This window comes from Triturus cristatus, chromosome 2_2 (genome assembly GCF_964204655.1).
Source record: "Triturus cristatus chromosome 2_2, aTriCri1.1, whole genome shotgun sequence".
Lineage (NCBI taxonomy): Eukaryota > Metazoa > Chordata > Amphibia > Caudata > Salamandridae > Triturus > Triturus cristatus.
The window spans coordinates 59,470,658-59,488,151 of record NC_140582.1 but is presented as its reverse complement, the minus strand read 5'-3'; the positions used below and the strand labels follow the sequence as shown (position 1 = coordinate 59,488,151).

The window sequence follows — 17,494 nt, the reverse complement described above, 5'->3', positions numbered from 1 at the left end:
TGACAATGAGTCAGTGGTCTTGCTCGCCTGTCCCCACAGCGCCGCCATTATGTAGGGGTCGGGGAGGGCTGGACAGCTGGGAGGCGGGGAGGGGAACTGGATTGGGCCGGTCGCACTGGTCGTGCTGGGGGGGAAGGGGCCGCGGGAGCAGCAGCGGCGGGGAAAAACGGGCAGAAAAAGCCAAAAGGAAAAAGGCAAAAAGAGAGAGAAAAGTGCAAATAAGGCAGCAAAAGTGCAAGAAAGAGTGCAGGAAAGACACAGAGAACACAAGAGAGTGAAAGGGGGAGATTGAGAGGAGGGTAAAAAACGAGTGAAAAATGGAGGAAAGACACAGTAGGAGAGTGAAGGGGGGAGCTTGAAATAAGGGAAAACGACAGAAAATGGAGGAAAGATCCAGAAGGAGAGTGAAGGGGGGAGATAGAAGTGAGGGAAAAAACGAGTGAAAAGGAGAGAAAAAACGGAGCAAGAGAATGGAGACAGAGGTCCACTGGACCACCAGGGATGAGGCGCAGGTGAAACCTGCAGGTGGAGGAGGGCCTTGAACACCAACACTAGAGAGTGCAGGGGCTTGGGGGAAGGCCTCACTTAATGGTGGAGCTGCGAGGGAGAGAGAGCAATTTAAATGACAATGAGGCAATTTCACTGACAATGAGGCAAGAGTGCCCCTTTTTTTATAATTTGGATTTATCCTTTTTTTGCAGGGTCATCCCCAAACTGTTTGCCTTCACCGTCATGCTTTCTGAACCCGTATTTGTTGGTTTTTAGGACTCGTGCTAAAGTGCTTGTGCTCTCCCCTTAAAACATGGTAAAATTGGCTTCCAACCAAATGGCATATTTAATTTACTTGTAAGTCCCTATCAAAGTGGTACTATGTGCACCTATGGCCTGTGATTTAAATGCTACATTGCTAAAGGCTTGTTTCCAGTCCAGGGAGGACCTGGCTTGGCAGTTTGGGCTGGACTGTTCCCATGAGGCACAGGGTCAAGACTGATTTGCATATGGCTGGATTCAAACTGGAATGGCATGGTGAGCAATAAAATGATGGATTTAGGCCCAGATCTCTGTACTGGGGTGATTGTATGACATTGTTCTGCATTCTGTCCATCAACTGTTGTTTTTGCATTTGTCACCCCGAGTGGGACGGGCATGACCAGACGTAGGTCCCGTGCTCTCCATGCCATTAGAATCAAGCTATCCTGGCTGAAGAGGGGTGAAACCCCGAAACCGGTCCTAGGATGCTTGTTTCCAGTCCAGGGAGGTCCTGGCTTGGCTTGGCAGTTCGGGCTGGACTGTTCCCACGAGGCACAGGGTCAAGACTGATTTGCATATGGCTGGTTTCAAACTGGAATGGCGAGCAAAAAAAGGATGGATTTAGGCCCAGATCTCTGTACTGGGGTGATTGTATGACATTGTTCTGTATTCTGTCCATCAACTGTTGTTTCTGCACAAGTGGGCCTGAAGCATTGATTGTTACAGCCACTTAAGTAGCCATTTAAACATGTCTTAGGCCTGCTATTGCAGCCTGTGTGTGCAGCTTTACACTGCCTTTTCATCCTGGCAAACTAAATCTTTTGCCAAGACTAACCCTTCCTTTATAATATATATAGGTTACCCATAAGGTAGACCCTAAACAGCCCATAGGGCAGGGTGCAGTTTATTCAAAATGTTGGACATGTACGTTTAAGTTTTACTCTTACATTCGTTTTTCACTACTGCAAGGTCTACCTCTCCCAGGGAACACTGGGTTACCTTATTATGTTTTAATAAATGATAACTATTAATTTGGAGCATGTAGGAATGTCAAGTTTGGAGTATAAAGGTTTGTAATTTAAGACCCTTCTTAATGGTCAAGTCAGATTTTAAGTCACAATTCTGAAAATGCCACTTTTAGAAAGTTGGCATTTTCTTGTCGTAACCATTTGGTACCTGCAGCTTGTTTCCTGGGTCTCATGACCAGGTGTAGCTGGCAGTTGGCCTTTGTGTATTACCCTAGACAATGAGACAAAAGGGGAATAGGTGTTGGCAGGATTGTCCATCTCTGACTTGGTGAGGGGGTGGAGCTGTCATCAACCACACTTGCACAACACAAAGGTTCTCCCTCAGCCCACTCACAAAGGGTTTGGCGCTAGTCTTTTGTGCCCTCAGGCAAACTGTGGCCAGGGCATGGAAGTATAAAATTCCAAACACCTCTGAGGGTGGAAACCTCCACAACTTTCTCCTGCTTCAAAGCTTGCACCAAGTATTAAAATTGGACCCTCAGACCCAACTCTTCAATACACCTCTGGATCTGTAAATACTACAGAAGAAGGACTGCTGTGCTGCTCTGCTGCCAGAAGGACTGCTACTCTGCTGTCCTTCTACTCTGCTACCTCATTCCCCTAATTGCTGAGGAGGAAGACTGGACTTGCACCCTTCATCCTAGGTGAAAGTAACTCCAAGGGACAGCTGACTGACCTCCTGTTATGACCAACAGGAACATACAAACTCCAGTGACCTCCCTGCCCCTGCCCTGCTGACCTTCTGTCTGGACCTGCAACTGGACCTGTCTGAGCCCTCCTGTCCTCTGTTGGAGTGAGTTCCTGATCCCCAAGAGGTGCCTCTCAGCCCCAAGACCCTTGGTGTGGCATCAGTTGAGCTCTCTCTACAAGAAAAATAGAAATCCTGACATTTTAGGATCCTTGTGACCATGAACGTGTTTTTTCGCGCCAAGATCTTGCTGCCTGCGTCGGCCTCCAACACGAAGCTCCAGTAAACCTGACTCTTCATGCCACAGCAACCACCAGCAACGAGAGGCAACACTTCGATTTGCACTTCCCGCTACAGCATCAACAGCCCACTGTGACCGCCAATGCTAACCACCAGCAAAGACCATCCGCGATGCCTGACAGGACTTCATACTACAGCGACGACCATCCGCAACGCCCGGCCTGCTCTTCGCGCTACAGCAATGGCCATACGAAATGCCCTCCAGGCTTCTTGCAGTCCCCTCCACCATGAATGGAACTCTTCGTCCTGGACTTTGGAAGGTAACTCTTTCAGCAGAACTAACCTGGTCCTTGTGTCCAGCCCATCGCGGCCGACCTGAACTTGCGACTTTCACCCGGTCTTACATAACCAGATAACTGATAGTTGCATTTTGTGCTTTTTGGTGCTATCCTTACTGAAATCTTTAAAACTGCATATGTCCGCTTCTACTGATTAGATTTTTGCCATTTTGGTCCCAAAGAATTTATTACATTTTGCTCTATTTTACTAAATTGGTGTGGGATTTTTCTTATCTTTTGTATTCATGTTACTACTGTTTGAAGTGCTGCAAAAATACTTTACACATTGCCTCTAAGTTAAGTCTGACTGCTTTTGTCAAGCTACCAGATGGTTAAGCACAGGTTAATTTGGGGTTTTCTCGTGTTTCACCCTGACAAGAATTGTGGTTGCTTCTTGGGTAGGGTTTCAGCCCTCTCAATCAGTGACTCAATTTCCTACAGTGTTACACTGGAAAGTATAGAATATCTCAGGGCCAGCTCTAGGGTGGTGCGACCGGTGCCATCGCACCGGGTGCTGGCTTCCTGGGGGCGCCGTGTTTGCAACTTTATTATGCTTTTAAAGCACCTACTGCTGCATTCCTTTCCTCCTGCAATTACGGGGCCTCACAAAAATGTCAAGATAACTCCTGTGATTAATGTTCTTCCTGGACAGAGACAGAGATCAGAGTTTTGTGTAGTTGAGGTTTTTAACTTATGTGAAGGTAGCAGAGGGTTAATATGCCTACTGCAAAGAACGTGTACCAAGTAGATTACAGAGTGCATTTAATGTAAATAGATCAGCAGGTTACTGCTTTTAAAAGAGCCATCCTTTTGTTACTTGCAATTTATAACTTGAAGTCCTGATATAGAATAGTGAGGTATTAACTTTCATCATAGAACTGCATACACTCTGCAAAGTATAGAAAATTAATTAATGTTGCAAAAAGTGTTAATTTGGGTAGAAATGGATTCTTATTATTAAAGAAAACTCCCAACTATGCTGTTTCTTTTGTTTGTGCTTCTCCACACCAAGCACTCCTAAACTATACTGCCTACCAGTATGGATGACATATGACTCCTCCACTTTTAGTCCTTTCTCTTATGTAAAATTTCTTATACACTGATTTTCACAGGTATGATTGAATGTCTGGGTAATGTGTGTGTGATGCAAAGTGCTCTGACATACTTTACTGGTATGAGTGGCGCTATATAACTAATTCAATGCATCTGAGAGAGAGTGGCTATGGAGACTTGGTCACTATTAAAGGGTGCCAGTGAGCGAATCTGTGGTGGAGGTGGTCATTGGGGCACCAACTAACATTGTCGCACTGAGCGCCACCAGCGCTAAGGCCAGCCCTGGAAAATCTGCTCGGGGTATTAGGTATGGTTTATTACTCGTTTTAATTAATGGAGACTTTGCCTGCACAAACTTTGTCTGTGGCCAGTTTGTGTGCATAATTACAGCATTTTCAGGTATAGAATGGTTACCACATTTAAAATGCTAAAATTGGAAGTAGTGCAATGTGAATACAACTTCCTTTATACACTTGATCATTACAATGTGTGAAAGTAAAGGTTTTATGTATAATTCTATCTTTAGTTGCACTGGTCATTGCAAGGCGTCACTCCTTTTTTAGCCAGCCGGACCCAGTTTTGCATTCCCGGGAAAAGATTTCATTCCACTGGTCTTCACTTGCAGAAAGACTCCGAAATCTGCAAGGCCAGTATGGGTGGTTGTGACGTCTCCCCTGTCCCTCCTGCTGCATGGAACACTCTTTCATATTAGGACCACCCCGCCGTCCCTCGGGCCCGATTCACAAAGGTAAAATGAGACGAAAGTCTAACGTTACGGCTTTTGGCATTCACAAAGGGCATTTACTACTCGTAAATTACCTTTGTGAACTTTAGGTATGCCCAAAGGGCAATTACCAGTAGTAAATGCCCTTTGTGAATACCAAAAGTCGCAAAGTTAGACTTTCGGCTCAGTTTACTTTTGTGAATGAGGCTCTTCATATTTTCTTTCGCCAGAAACTTACAACTCATTTGAGTAGCCTGTGAGTGGACTCAGTACAGTGTGGCTTCATTTTATTAGTCATCACCCTTCCTATCGTTAAAAGTCCTCCTGGTCTACAAGTGATCCACAGTACACAACCAGCATCATGCATGGCTTCATTAAATAATAATATTTATAAAGCGCACTGTTACCTCGAAAAAGGGGTGTCCTGGTGCCCAGAACCAATAAGTAAGCGAAAAGAAAACTAGGGGGCATACTATCGAGGACGGCGTTAAACGTATCGCCGGTTTAGCGGCAGAAAACTGCCGCTAAAGCGGCGACAATGGGCTTGATAATATGCCCTGGAGAATTCCAATAGAAGCCCATGTTCACACCAGAACATGGACTTCTATGGGAATTTACAAGGGCACATTGTTTTAAGCCCATTATCGCCGCTTTAGTGGCAGTTTTCTGCCGCTAAACCGGCGATAATTTTGAACTCTGTCCTTGATGCTATGCCCCTAAGACTGTTGAGATGGCCAGGGTCTCGAGTCTTTTCTAAATGCAGGGTCATTAGATGCAGAGCACAAGGAGAGGGGGAGAATTCCACAGCTTGGCAGCGCAGTAGTAGAACAAGCGGCCGCCAAATCCGCATCCATGGACCTTTTTTTTTTTTGCAGAGTTTTATAAATCGGGAACTTGACCCGAATCCGAATCGGGTATCAGAGCGCTTTACATAGCACCAGTTACGTTACACGAGGACACATTCATTTTTTGTTAGGCACGGGGAGATTAAGTGATTTGCCCAGAATCACAGGATGTTCAGCGTCATTACCGAGACTCGAACCCAGGCCAACTCCGAGCGTAACAATAGCCACTTATGCCTCAATGGCTCTTTTTCTCAGTCGCCCAGGCATCCTCAAACTAATTTGCCCGAACTTTTATTGTCTCTACCACATAGGAACTTTGGTGTCACGTGTACCCTTGTATAAACCCTCCCCTGAGCACAGTGACCGGTCACAACCTTTTGCCATTTTCAAATATACAACATAATCAAGATTGAAGTTGTACCTATTTCATTTTCTTAAGATCTTTTAAAAGCTTTTATTTTGATCTAATCTGAACTATTATCACTGTTTTTAATGTTGGTGTGTCTCATAAAAGTCAAATACTTGTCCAAACTTTTCTCTACGTTGCTGGGAGGATTCTTTTCATCCTTACATTTTCCTCAGCCTTCTCTTCTTCACCGGGTCCTCTTTCACTTTGTTTCCCATGGCAGTTATGTACGATCTGTACATTACTGACTCCACTTGCTCCTTCATATCTCTCGCAACTTCTTACCTCTTACTGACCTACTTGTGACCATTAAGGGCGCTCAAGCAGGCGAATCCATACATCGAGCCGAGCCAGAGTCACATGCGCAGACACCACTAGAAAGATGTGGCATGTCAATCAATCAAGAAAGCTTTATTCGAATGTTTGAGCAAAGACAATCATAAAAGCACAATAAAAAGAAAACAAAAGTCTTTACACTTGTTCATTATGTCAATCATGCAACAAATGTCAGGCAAATATGTGATAAAACGCCTCAAAAATCATTTTGCTTTATTTCTACAGCATTTGTGTCGCAATGTAATAAAATAGATTACATCAGTGCATTGAGTGACATTTATTGAAAAATAATAATTTCTAAACACAAACCTAAAAACATTCAATAATACCTCTGTTTCCTAACACTCTTGCCGTGGTGCTCTCAGATTAGTCGTGCATGGAAATGAGGCACTGTGACATAAAAAGATTTGACTGGGATCTCAAAGATGTAGTCAATTGAGAAAGCTGAAATAAGAGGCCAGGAAGATGTAGGCAATTGAGAAAGCTGAAATAAGAGGCCAGGAAGATGTAGTCAATTGAGAAAGCTGAAATAAGAGGCCAGGAAGATGTAGTCAATTGAGAAAGCTGAAATATGAGGCCAGGAAGATGCAGTCAATTGAGAAAGCTGAAATAAGAGGCCAGGAAGATGCAGTCAATTGAGAAAGCTGAAATAAGAGGCCAGGAAGATGTAGTCAATTGAGAAAGCTGAAATAAGAGGCCAGGAAGATGTAGTCAATTGAGAAAGCTGAAATAAGAGGCCAGGAAGATGTAGTCAATTGAGAAAGCTGAAATAAAAAGCCAGGAAGATGTAGTCAATTGAGAAAGCTGAAATAAGAGGCCAGGAAGATGTAGTCAATTGAGAAAGCTGAAATAAAAAGCCAGGAAGCTGTAGTCAATTGAGAAAGCTGAAATAAGAGGCCAGGAAGATGCAGTCAATTGAGAAAGCTGAAATAAGAGGCCAGGAAGATGTAGTCAATTGAGAAAGCTGAAATAAAAAGCCAGGAAGATGTAGTCAATTGAGAAAGCTGAAATAAGAGGCCAGGAAGATGTAGTCAATTGAGAAAGCTGAAATAAGAGGCCAGGAAGATGCAGTCAATTGAGAAAGCTGAAATAAGAGGCCAGGAAGATGCAGTCAATTGAGAAAGCTGAAATAAGAGGCCAGGAAGATGTAGTCAATTGTGAAAGCTGAAATAAAAAGCCAGGAAGATGTAGTCAATTGAGAAAGCTGAAATAAGAGGCCAGGTTTTGGGGTTGCGCTTTGCAATTCAGCCGCAGGATGGATGCCTCCTTTCATCTTCCATTTAACAATAAAATGTCAATACAAACATGACTTTGGGAAATATTTTTGTATGCGTGCACGTGTGCATGTGTTTCAATAAGATCAATAGATTTCAAAGCAACATGGCCTCGGACATCTCCCTGAAGGTGTTCTGGGTTACTGGTCTTCATGAGATACATGTGAAGTGTATCTGGCTACTAAGAGGCATTCATTTAGATACTATACGTTGAGATGGCTCAGCTGCCCTGCTTTTAGCAAGCTTTTAGATTTTACTAAAATTATATATAAGTCGAGGGGCTTTCAGCCAGCCCTCTTCATCCATTGATCTGTTATTGTAGGAATCCCATTTTTCTTCCATCTATTACAGCATGGAGCAAGGGGTGAGCCCACTTGGCTAACTTCACTGTGAGTAATGGCATTCTGCCCTTTCACAAAAAGCTCATGCACACACAAAGTATTTCCATGACGTGCCAAACTACTATAGCAATAGGTGCCATTTGAGACCAAAAAAATATTTGTGCTTTTAGCCCAATTTTATTTAGGCTGATGAGATCCAGCAGCTTCCCAAGCAATATTGTTTTGTAACACCCATGAGAAATAAAAACAAGCATTGGCAACTTCAAAGTCTCTCAGCCAAGCCCAGACCTATTTGATTTGGCAATGCTTGCTGATTGTATACGTTTCCAAAGTTCAAGCACTTTGGATAAAAGTGCTATATAAATTAAACAAATCAACAAATATGTGGAACACTCCTGAATGATTAAAAGTATTGAGTTGGATACAGATGTCACGTCATGCCTCTCGCAGTTACTTACATGACCTCATTCTGGTCGCAGACAATACTCTTCGGAAAGACCTCAATCTTAGATACTAACTTCAGATCCAAGGAATCAGCCCCAATGCCCGGGCACAGACAACGCCCTCTGCCACCAATGGACAGGCCTGCAGGCACAGAATGGGAATTAGTGCAGAGACAAAGGGTAGGTGTATGTACTGTACCTTTAAGTTGAGGCTACTGGAATTATGCGGCAGTTAAGAGCCCAAGGCATGCTGCATAGCTGACTAAAGAACAAGGAAACGATCATTATGCAGCACATTCTGTGGCAATGTTGTCTCGCTATTTTGTCATTTTAATACACATTGATACAAAAGGGATCTAACAATATGCAACACACAAAGGTTTAAGAAAGAAAAGTACATGTATTCACCAGATCCAACTGAAAATGCCACTCACTTATAAACAATGTTTTTGTCTGTAATGGAAGCATAAGATCAATGTTTTATTAACAGTTTATAAATTAAAGAATAAAGTAGTTTGTATAAAACATACAATGTTGTACTCAACAGTACAATAAAATGTGTGCCTCACTTAGTCTGCAATACTATGGTTTAATTAAACTTAAACTGTTCTTATCAAACAGGTGAACTCTACACTTATGTTTTAAAAGCTGTATTCGGTTTTGTATTCAATCTCTGGCCTCATTATTGGCCCTAGAAGCACCCCTTTCCCTTAAGAAGCAGTGAATGTTCGTAGAACTGATTTTTACACGAGACATGCATAGTGTATAAGTCTCACAGTGGGAGGCTCTGTAAAACTCAAGTCACCAGACCTTAGTAAAGAAAGAAAAATATAAAAAATGTTCTGTACAGTGAGAACCTTCTTGAAATAAATATTGTTTTGAGAGCTCTGTGGTGTACCATGATGCCCTAATACTACATACACAACAACATGTACATGGCAAGGAAACGATAATTATTTCCTCCTTGTTTTTAATAACGTTTAAATATGTATTTTTTTCTCATAGTATAGTCAAAAGCAACTGCGACGCCAAACTGAAGGCCCGGTACCTGATTTACAGCTGGTTGACCTCAAGTATGTCAACGACGGAGCCTATGTTGTCCAGGGTCATTCGTTTTTGCTTTTTTTTAAACTAAAATCCCTCTTTGTGATATTGGTTTAAAAAAATGCAAAACATGTTAAAAGTAGTGTCCGTCAAACTTTTAACACATGGATGGGAAGCGCCGTGATGGCGATTCCTGTCAATGTCTGGAGATGTCTGTAGGGGCGGCAGACATCTCTGTATGTGGAGCATGGGTACTGCAACAGGGTGACGCAGCATAAACTGTATTACACAGCTTAAAGCAGGCCCCACTTGTTAACTTAAATTACACCATTGGGGGTGCCAGAGCATGCAAAGGACCACTCAGATTTAACTTGCTGGCCAGTGCAAAACATATGTAAAGGGACGGGCCACACTTTCAGCTGGTAGGAGAAAAACATATGTAAAGCCATGCTCCACATTTTTCAGCTAGTCAGGGAAAACATATGTAAAGCCATCCTCCACACTTTTCAGCTGGTAGGGGAAAAACATATGTAAAGCCATTCTCCGCACTTTTCAGCTAGTCAGGGAAAACATATGTAAAGCCATCCTCCACAGTTTTCAGCTGGTAAGGTAAAAACATATGTAAAGCCATGCTCCACACTTTTCAGCTGGGAAGGTAAAAACATATGTAAAGCCATGCTCCACACTTTTCAGCTAGTCAGGGGAAACATATGTAAATCCATCCTCCACACTTTTCAGCTGGTAGGGGAAAAACATATGTAAAGCCATTCTCCACACTTTTCAGCTAGTCAAGGAAAACATATGTAAAGCCATCCTCCACACTTTTCAGCTGGTAAGGTAAAAACATATGTAAAGCCATTCTCCACACTTTTCAGCTAGTCAGGGAAAACATATATAAAGCCATCCTCCACAGTTTTCAGCTGGAAAGGTAAAAACATATGTAAAACCATGCTCCACACTTTTCAGCTGGTAAGGTAAAAACATATGTAAAGCCATGCGCCACACTTTTCAGCTAGTCAGGGGAAACATATGTAAATCCATCCTCCACACTTTTCAGCTGGTAGGGGAAAAACATATGTAAAGCCATCCTCCACACTTTTCAGCTGGTAAGAGAAATATGTAAAGCCATCCTCCACACTTTTCAGCTGGTAGGGGAAAAACATATGTAAAGCCATTCTCCACACTTTTCAACTGGTAAGGGAAAAACATATGTAAAGCCATCATCCACACTTTTTAGCTGGTAGGGGAAAAACATATGTAAAGCCATCCTCCACACTTTTCAGCTGGTAAGAGAAAAACATATGTAAAGCCATTCTCCTCACTTTTCAGCTGGTCAGAAAAAACATATGTAAAGCCATCATTCACACTTTTTAGCTGGTAGGGGAAAAACATATTTAAAGCCATCCTCCACACTTTTCAGCTGGTAAGAGAAAAACATATGTAAAGCCATTCTCCACACTTTTCAGCTGGTAGGGGAAAAACTTATGTAAAGCCATCCTTCACACTTTTCAGCTGGTTAGAGAAAAACTTACGTAAAGCCATCCTCCACACTTTTCATCTGGTAAGAGAAAAACTTACGTAAAGCCATCCTCCACACTTTTCAGCTGGTCAGAAAAAACATATGTAAAGCCATCCGCCACACTTTTCATTTGGTAGGGGAAAAACATATATAAAGCCATCTGCCACACTTTTCAGCTGGTCAGGAAAAACATATGTAAAGGCATGCTCCACTCTCTTCAGCGAATGAAAGTTGCAGGCGTAAATGTTGTGAAAAGTGTAGAAAAGTACACCAACATCAGGAGGTCAGGCATATTGTGAAGAATGTTCTCCTCAGCCTCGTGCATTTTTTGAAAAAATATCAGAATTTTCTCAATCTTTTTATACTTTGCAAAAATGCCCCCAACGGAACTAGTAGCAGAAAGCATTGCTCAAAGTAGCATTGTGAAGTCAAACGTCTGAAAGCAACCTCTTTTAGAGTAGTATTTGCTTACAAAATATTTAGGAGAATACTCTCTAACAAAATCCTAATTTATTTTACCAAACTTCCTCGTGTGGCAAAGTTGGGGAAATGTTTAGTTTTGCCTAACATGTTCTAATGGGTGGTATGATAAAGAGAGTTGGAGAAAACTGATTACAACTGAAATTGAAATTGAACTCAAAAGTTAAATCAGAAATTTTCGAGCCCTATCCATGCATACAGATGCAATGAGTGCAGCACCCACATGCATGGGGTTTGAGAAACAGTTTGAGTTTTTTCCATGAATTTCCCTTATGAATACCTAGTGTCTCTGACACGTGTACATCATACAGACGTAAGTGGGAAGCAGCCACGGTCGGTAGTAGGAGTAACTGCTGGGCGGTGACGTGGGGAGGGGGAGGGGCATGGTGGGGGGTAGTAAACTATGGACTACGGAGGTTTACAGGTAAGTTAACATATAAATTAATAAAACGAATTTTTTTGCGTGCACAGCATCGCATTTGGGGATGCAGTGCACGCAACGAAATTAGTTACTCCTACTACCGACCGCGGCTGGTGGGAAGGTTTTGTGAATCTTCTGACAAGGTATATGTTATGCCATAATTGAAACCTGTTTTGTGAGCCTGGTCTAATAGATCACACTTGGCCACTCACAGTCTTTAAAACACAGAGAACAGTGAGTCAGCAGTATGACGTATGATGGGGATTGTTCTCACTAGTGACTGTGCACGTCTTTAAAGCAAGCCTATAGGGGCTAAACTCATTATGGGTCTTTTCATCTATAAGAAAAATGCAGTCTCTCAGTTTAGCCTCCACCCAGCCTTGGTGTCAGGTCAAGAGGTTTAACTTGAGCCAACTCTGTTAGTTTGGTCTATATCACTCTACCACTTTTGAACTGTACGCCGTAATTATAATTAGGGCTCCCTGTTTTCCGTTTTTACTGATTTTTACAGATAAATACAGCTCGAAAACTATTTATTTTCATGTCTGTATTTATCATTAAATACAGAAAAATACAGAAAATAGGTTGTCTTTGGATTTTTTTTTCTACATGAGTAACAGGTCAGTGGCAGTACAGATTGAGAGGTAGGGGAGACGAAAAAGACAATAGATTTCCCAATTAAGTGCAGATCTACAGTTATTGATTCTATTCTACAATGCAAGTGTTTTCAGATAACGTTAATGCACTGTATACTGCTGAAAACGCTTGGACATTCAAATGCGAGTATACATTTATCATTCAAATAAATGTGGAAAAATACTTATTACAGCTTCATTTATATAGAAAACATACAAATAAATACAGATAGAATTAGCACAAAAAAATATGGATAAATACAGACAGAAATGTCAAAAAAATAAATACCATAAAACCTGGAGCCCTAATTATAATAGGACTGTTTTCCTAGGCATTGGATTATAACCCAATGTAAAGTGATGATCCCTTTATCAGCCCCAGACAGATTACATTCTGATTCAACCATGTCAAGGTTTGAACCTGCAGCTCAGGGCTAAACCAGCCAATAAAGCGAAGAACACATTAAGCCATTTTTTAGAAACATATTTGTAAATGAGAGCTACTGAGGATGCAACCACTTTCACCAATGGCAAGAAAATTGAAAAATTCGCAGTAAAATGTTGTAAGCCCTGCCGAGACTTGTTGGTGTTGTCCATGTAAAGTATATCTGCTGGCTGGGAAGTGCTGGCCCGGTTCCATTGCATGTAGAGCAGCCCTGCTGAGACACTGGGACTTTCAGATAAAGGAATAGCAGCCTTGCTCAGAAGATTTGTTAAACTCTTGTACAGTAAAACATCTCAGAGGAGAGGTGCTCGTATTGCAAGACTAAAACTATAGCCGCGCTTCGTGGAACTAGTGATATTGTCTAATAAATGTATGGCAGTTCTTCCTGTCTATGAGCACTCTCTCTTCTGAGAAATGTAATCCCTCCTCAAAATGGGAAAATAAATGTTGCTAAGAAATGTTGGTACAGACAATGCAAAACACAGGGGGCTTCTGAGAAGTGTTGGCACTGTCCGCGTATGAGCCGACCAACCCTACAGAGAAGCGCTGGAAGTCTGCAAATGATATACGCCATTCAGGATCAGAAGTGTTGCCACACTTCGATATGTGTTTGTAAGGCATGCTGGGCTATGTAGATCCTTTTATTGCAAATGATAATTGACCAATTGTTTTGTCCTATAGATTTGTGGCTAAAAAGTGTTGGCATTGTGTAATGCACATATGCCAGCCCTGCTGAGAGGTCCTAGTACTCTTCATGAAAATAATAGCTGGCCGGCTGGGCCAGACCCATGCCGACTGAAAATTATCTTACTCAATGAGCATTTAGAGGTAAAATCTGAAATTCATTTTTCCCAAAAAATCCTTTATAAAAAATTGCAAATGCCTTGTGTAAAACTATATTTAAATTTCCATGAAAATTGCCACGAGTGATCACCATCCCTTGAGATTTTTGGAAAGAATATGAAGTAAGAATATATTGTGGTGCCAAAATATTGTGGATTAAATATTGAGAAACAAAATATGGTGGAGTTAAGTGCGTATAGGTTTCTCTAGATTTACTATTCTTACGTCCACATCTAAGGCCTTTGAAGATGTACATTTCTTCAGGGTACAATATATGTGGAATTATGATATGCACTTACCTTCAGAATATTTCGGTTGTGATATTCAGGCCACAAGATTTTGACACCACAATACTTAATACTTGATATTTCATTTATATACCCATGAACTATTCTGTCAAGTTTCCCCCATTGTTTTGCATCACAGTGCTTTATTTTCTAAGGATCCTAAATATTCCTGTTTTTAGATGTATTACTATAATTAAACAATGCCAAAAAGTAATACAGCCTTTAAAACCATATCAAATTTTAACAAAAAATCAAAATGCAAAAACCCCGATTCTCTGTTCAGGTCACTCTTTTTGAATTGTTGTTTTTGTTGGGGGCCATGCCCCGAAAAGTATACTTTCGCCTACGGGCTTGGCCCTATATATAGAATCCTAAATAACAGGGATTGGTCACTATAGAGTCGACGTCATAATTATCTCACAAATTTAAAAAAAATACTACAGGCCAGATTGTAAAAGTACTTAATCAGGCCATATTGTAAAAGTACTTAATCAGCTGTTCACATGTTCTAATTTATTCCGGGCTGTTATTTAAAGGCTCAAACAATGAAAGCTTCGAATGGCTCTTGGCAGGTTCAAGCTCCCGAATACTGTCTATTCTCATCACTACCTCCTCACTTAGCGATTTGCCAAACATGACATATCGGCGCTCATTTAACTGAGTGTAGTGTAAAAATCATGTGAATGGAGCAAGAAGCAGATTTCTCTGCTCAAAACTAAAAATTGTCACATAGAGAAGTGGTAATACGGCATGAGTAATGGGGTACTACCTTGTCACTACACAGGAAAGATGTGCCTGTCAGCAACAAAATCATGCCAGTACTAACTCTGGAGCTTTACGTGCAGAAACACCCTTTCCACACGCTTTTCCACATGTAATTCCAGGTTTGCAGTAATGCCCCAGTTACCAGTTGCAGTAACACAATTCTTGCATCGTGGTACTACTAAATGACCGAAAAAACTCTACATGGCTGGCATTATGTTTGGCTTCTGACTTGAGACTCAAACGAGCAACTCCTGACTGCAATCTCAGGGTCCCAAGCAATTGTCTGCCAACCCAGTGGAGGAGATGTGGCCTAAGGGCCAGAGCTGCCCACCTTGGAAGTTGAGAACCAGGTTCCAACTCTGACTTCGGCTGAACCAATTAGCTTAAATCTCTCCTTGTTAAAAAAAAAAAATAGTGTCACTAGTGTGGTTCTGTTGTGAGTGCTGCTGCAATGCCTTCGGGGAAAATTGCGCGATTTAAACTACAGAAAACACTTTATATGAAAGGGTTAGCGCTGCAGTTATAATCAGTGCTTTAAATGGGCCGGTACTCACCGGTACCGAGTACCGGCACTTCTGAATTTTTTGCTCTTGAGTACCGGAACTTCTCCTTGGCCAAAGATAGTACCGGTACTCATGGGGCAGTGAGGCAAGGTTACTTGAATGGCACTGGGTCCGATAAGGCCCTGTGGACTCAATCACTCGGTAGGGGTGTGACTGGGCCTGCTGACGGCCACATATCGTGACTCGTATAAAAGGTAAGTGAAGACCACGTGACGGTGCAGGCGTGTAGCAGAGTGAGCCCGCGCTTGATTCGAGTCAGGATGAGATGGGATGGGGCGACAGTGATGAGATGGGATGGGGCGACAGTGATGAGATGGGATGGGGCGAGAGTGATGAGATGGGATGGGGCGACAGTGATGAGATGGGATGGAGCGACAGTGAGACATGGCTGCTGGCAGTCAAGGTGCATCAGAGCGGATATGAAGGCATTTTAGCTTTTGTAAAAACAAATGCGTTGAATGCTGTGTGTGCGTGCATGAGTGCTTGTATGTTCCTGTCTGTGCCTGCACGCGACAGTGTTGTGAGCAGTGTCCGTTTTACTGCTGTTTAACAGGTGAGGCTTTTTGCTAAATAGAGTGCTAGAATGCGGTTTCATTTTAAAGTTTCTTTTTAACGAGTCCACACTATTTTTTTGGTGCATTATAGAACAATATGAAAGTCTCGATCCCGTTAGGTGTGCTCTCCCAGCCCCGCCACTAAGCATCACCTCTCTAACCCCGCCCCCAACCCCCACCCATGGGTTGGAGTACCTGCACTTATTTTCTCCCATTTAAATCATTGGTTATAATCATGTCATAGGTTTAAAATGGGGTACTCTGGAGTACCTGTCTCCTTACAAACCATCAAAGTAGGTGTGCCATGTTTATAACGAAAGATACACCACTTTTAAGGCAATCACCACATGACAAGAGAGAGAAAAGGGGAAAAGAAGGAGTAGAAAGGTTTAAAAATAGTGACACAAAGAGAAAGTAACAATGAAAAAGAAATTGTAGTAGTGAGATAAAGGTGCATGGAGAGTGTTTTGTGGCAGAAGAGAAAGAGAGACGAGGTGGAATCCAAACTAAACAGCCTTTGTGTGTTCGCCATTACCTCTTACCTTCAGTATTTGCTGCCAGGAGCAGCACAGCACAGAGCACGAGCGCCCCCTTCATGTCAATAGCAGAGAGCTCGCGCTGACCGCTCTTGGCTGTTTCAAGACGGGTGTCAGTTTAAAAGTGAGGGCGGAAGTATTCCCACGGCTGTATTTATCCTCAAAGTTCTAGTGCTCTGATTGGATAGGAACGCGCCCGAGTCGCCACACTGGGACCCATATTGCCTCTTTTTGGGAAGTCCCACAATTTCCGTTCAGGGATCCTGTTCTCACTTCGCAGAAAGAGGCTCTTTCTGTGAAATGGCCCAGAAGGCACTGCCACTTTTACTAGGAGATTACTTCACACACGACCTTGAAACGGAGTGCGTCTGTGTTGTTTATGCTCTTTGCAGAAATCAAGAACAACTCGGAGGTGCAGAACTGTCTGCTGAATCAGCTTCTAGTCTTAGTGTCAGGGTGTCTCGACTGAGTATGTGGGAAGAGCTCTAGTCTTAGTGTCAGTGCGTCTCGACTGAATATGTGGGAAGAGCTCTAGTCTTAGTGTCAGTGTGTCTGGACTGAATATGTGGGAAGAGCTCTAGTCTTAGTGTCAGTGTGTCTGGACTGAATATGTGGGAAGAGCTCTAGTCTTCATTGTCTGTGTCTGGACTGAATATGTGGGAAGAGCTCTAGTCTTAGTGTCAGTGCGTCTGGACTGAATATGTGGGAAGAGCTCTAGTCTTAGTGTCAGGGTGTCTGGACTGAATATGTGGGAAGAGCTCTAGTCTTAGTGTCAGGGTGTCTGGACTGAATATGTGGGAAGAGCTCTAGTCTTAGTGTCAGTGTGTCTGGACTGAATATGTGGGAAGAGCTCTAGTCTTCATTGTCTGTGTCTGGACTGAATATGTGGGAAGAGCTCTAGACTTAGTGTCAGTGCGTCTGGACTGAATATGTGGG

The 17,494-nt window shown here is 42.4% G+C and overlaps 1 protein-coding gene across 1 annotated transcript in view; it reads right to left on the bottom strand.

Moving 5' to 3' along the window:
• Window positions 1-16,688, bottom strand: part of LOC146861834 (C-X-C motif chemokine 10-like) — a 53,980-nt gene extending 37,292 nt beyond the window's left edge. Inside the window, exons 1-2 of the mRNA XM_085640982.1 lie at window positions 16,565-16,688; window positions 8,482-8,608 (exon numbers count right to left, since the gene is read on the bottom strand). Of these exons, the coding sequence (XP_085497108.1) occupies window positions 8,482-8,608; window positions 16,565-16,619 (182 nt within the window). The 5' untranslated portion in view covers window positions 16,620-16,688. The remainder of the gene's footprint in view (window positions 1-8,481; window positions 8,609-16,564) is intronic.
• Window positions 16,689-17,494: the final 806 nt, after the last annotated feature.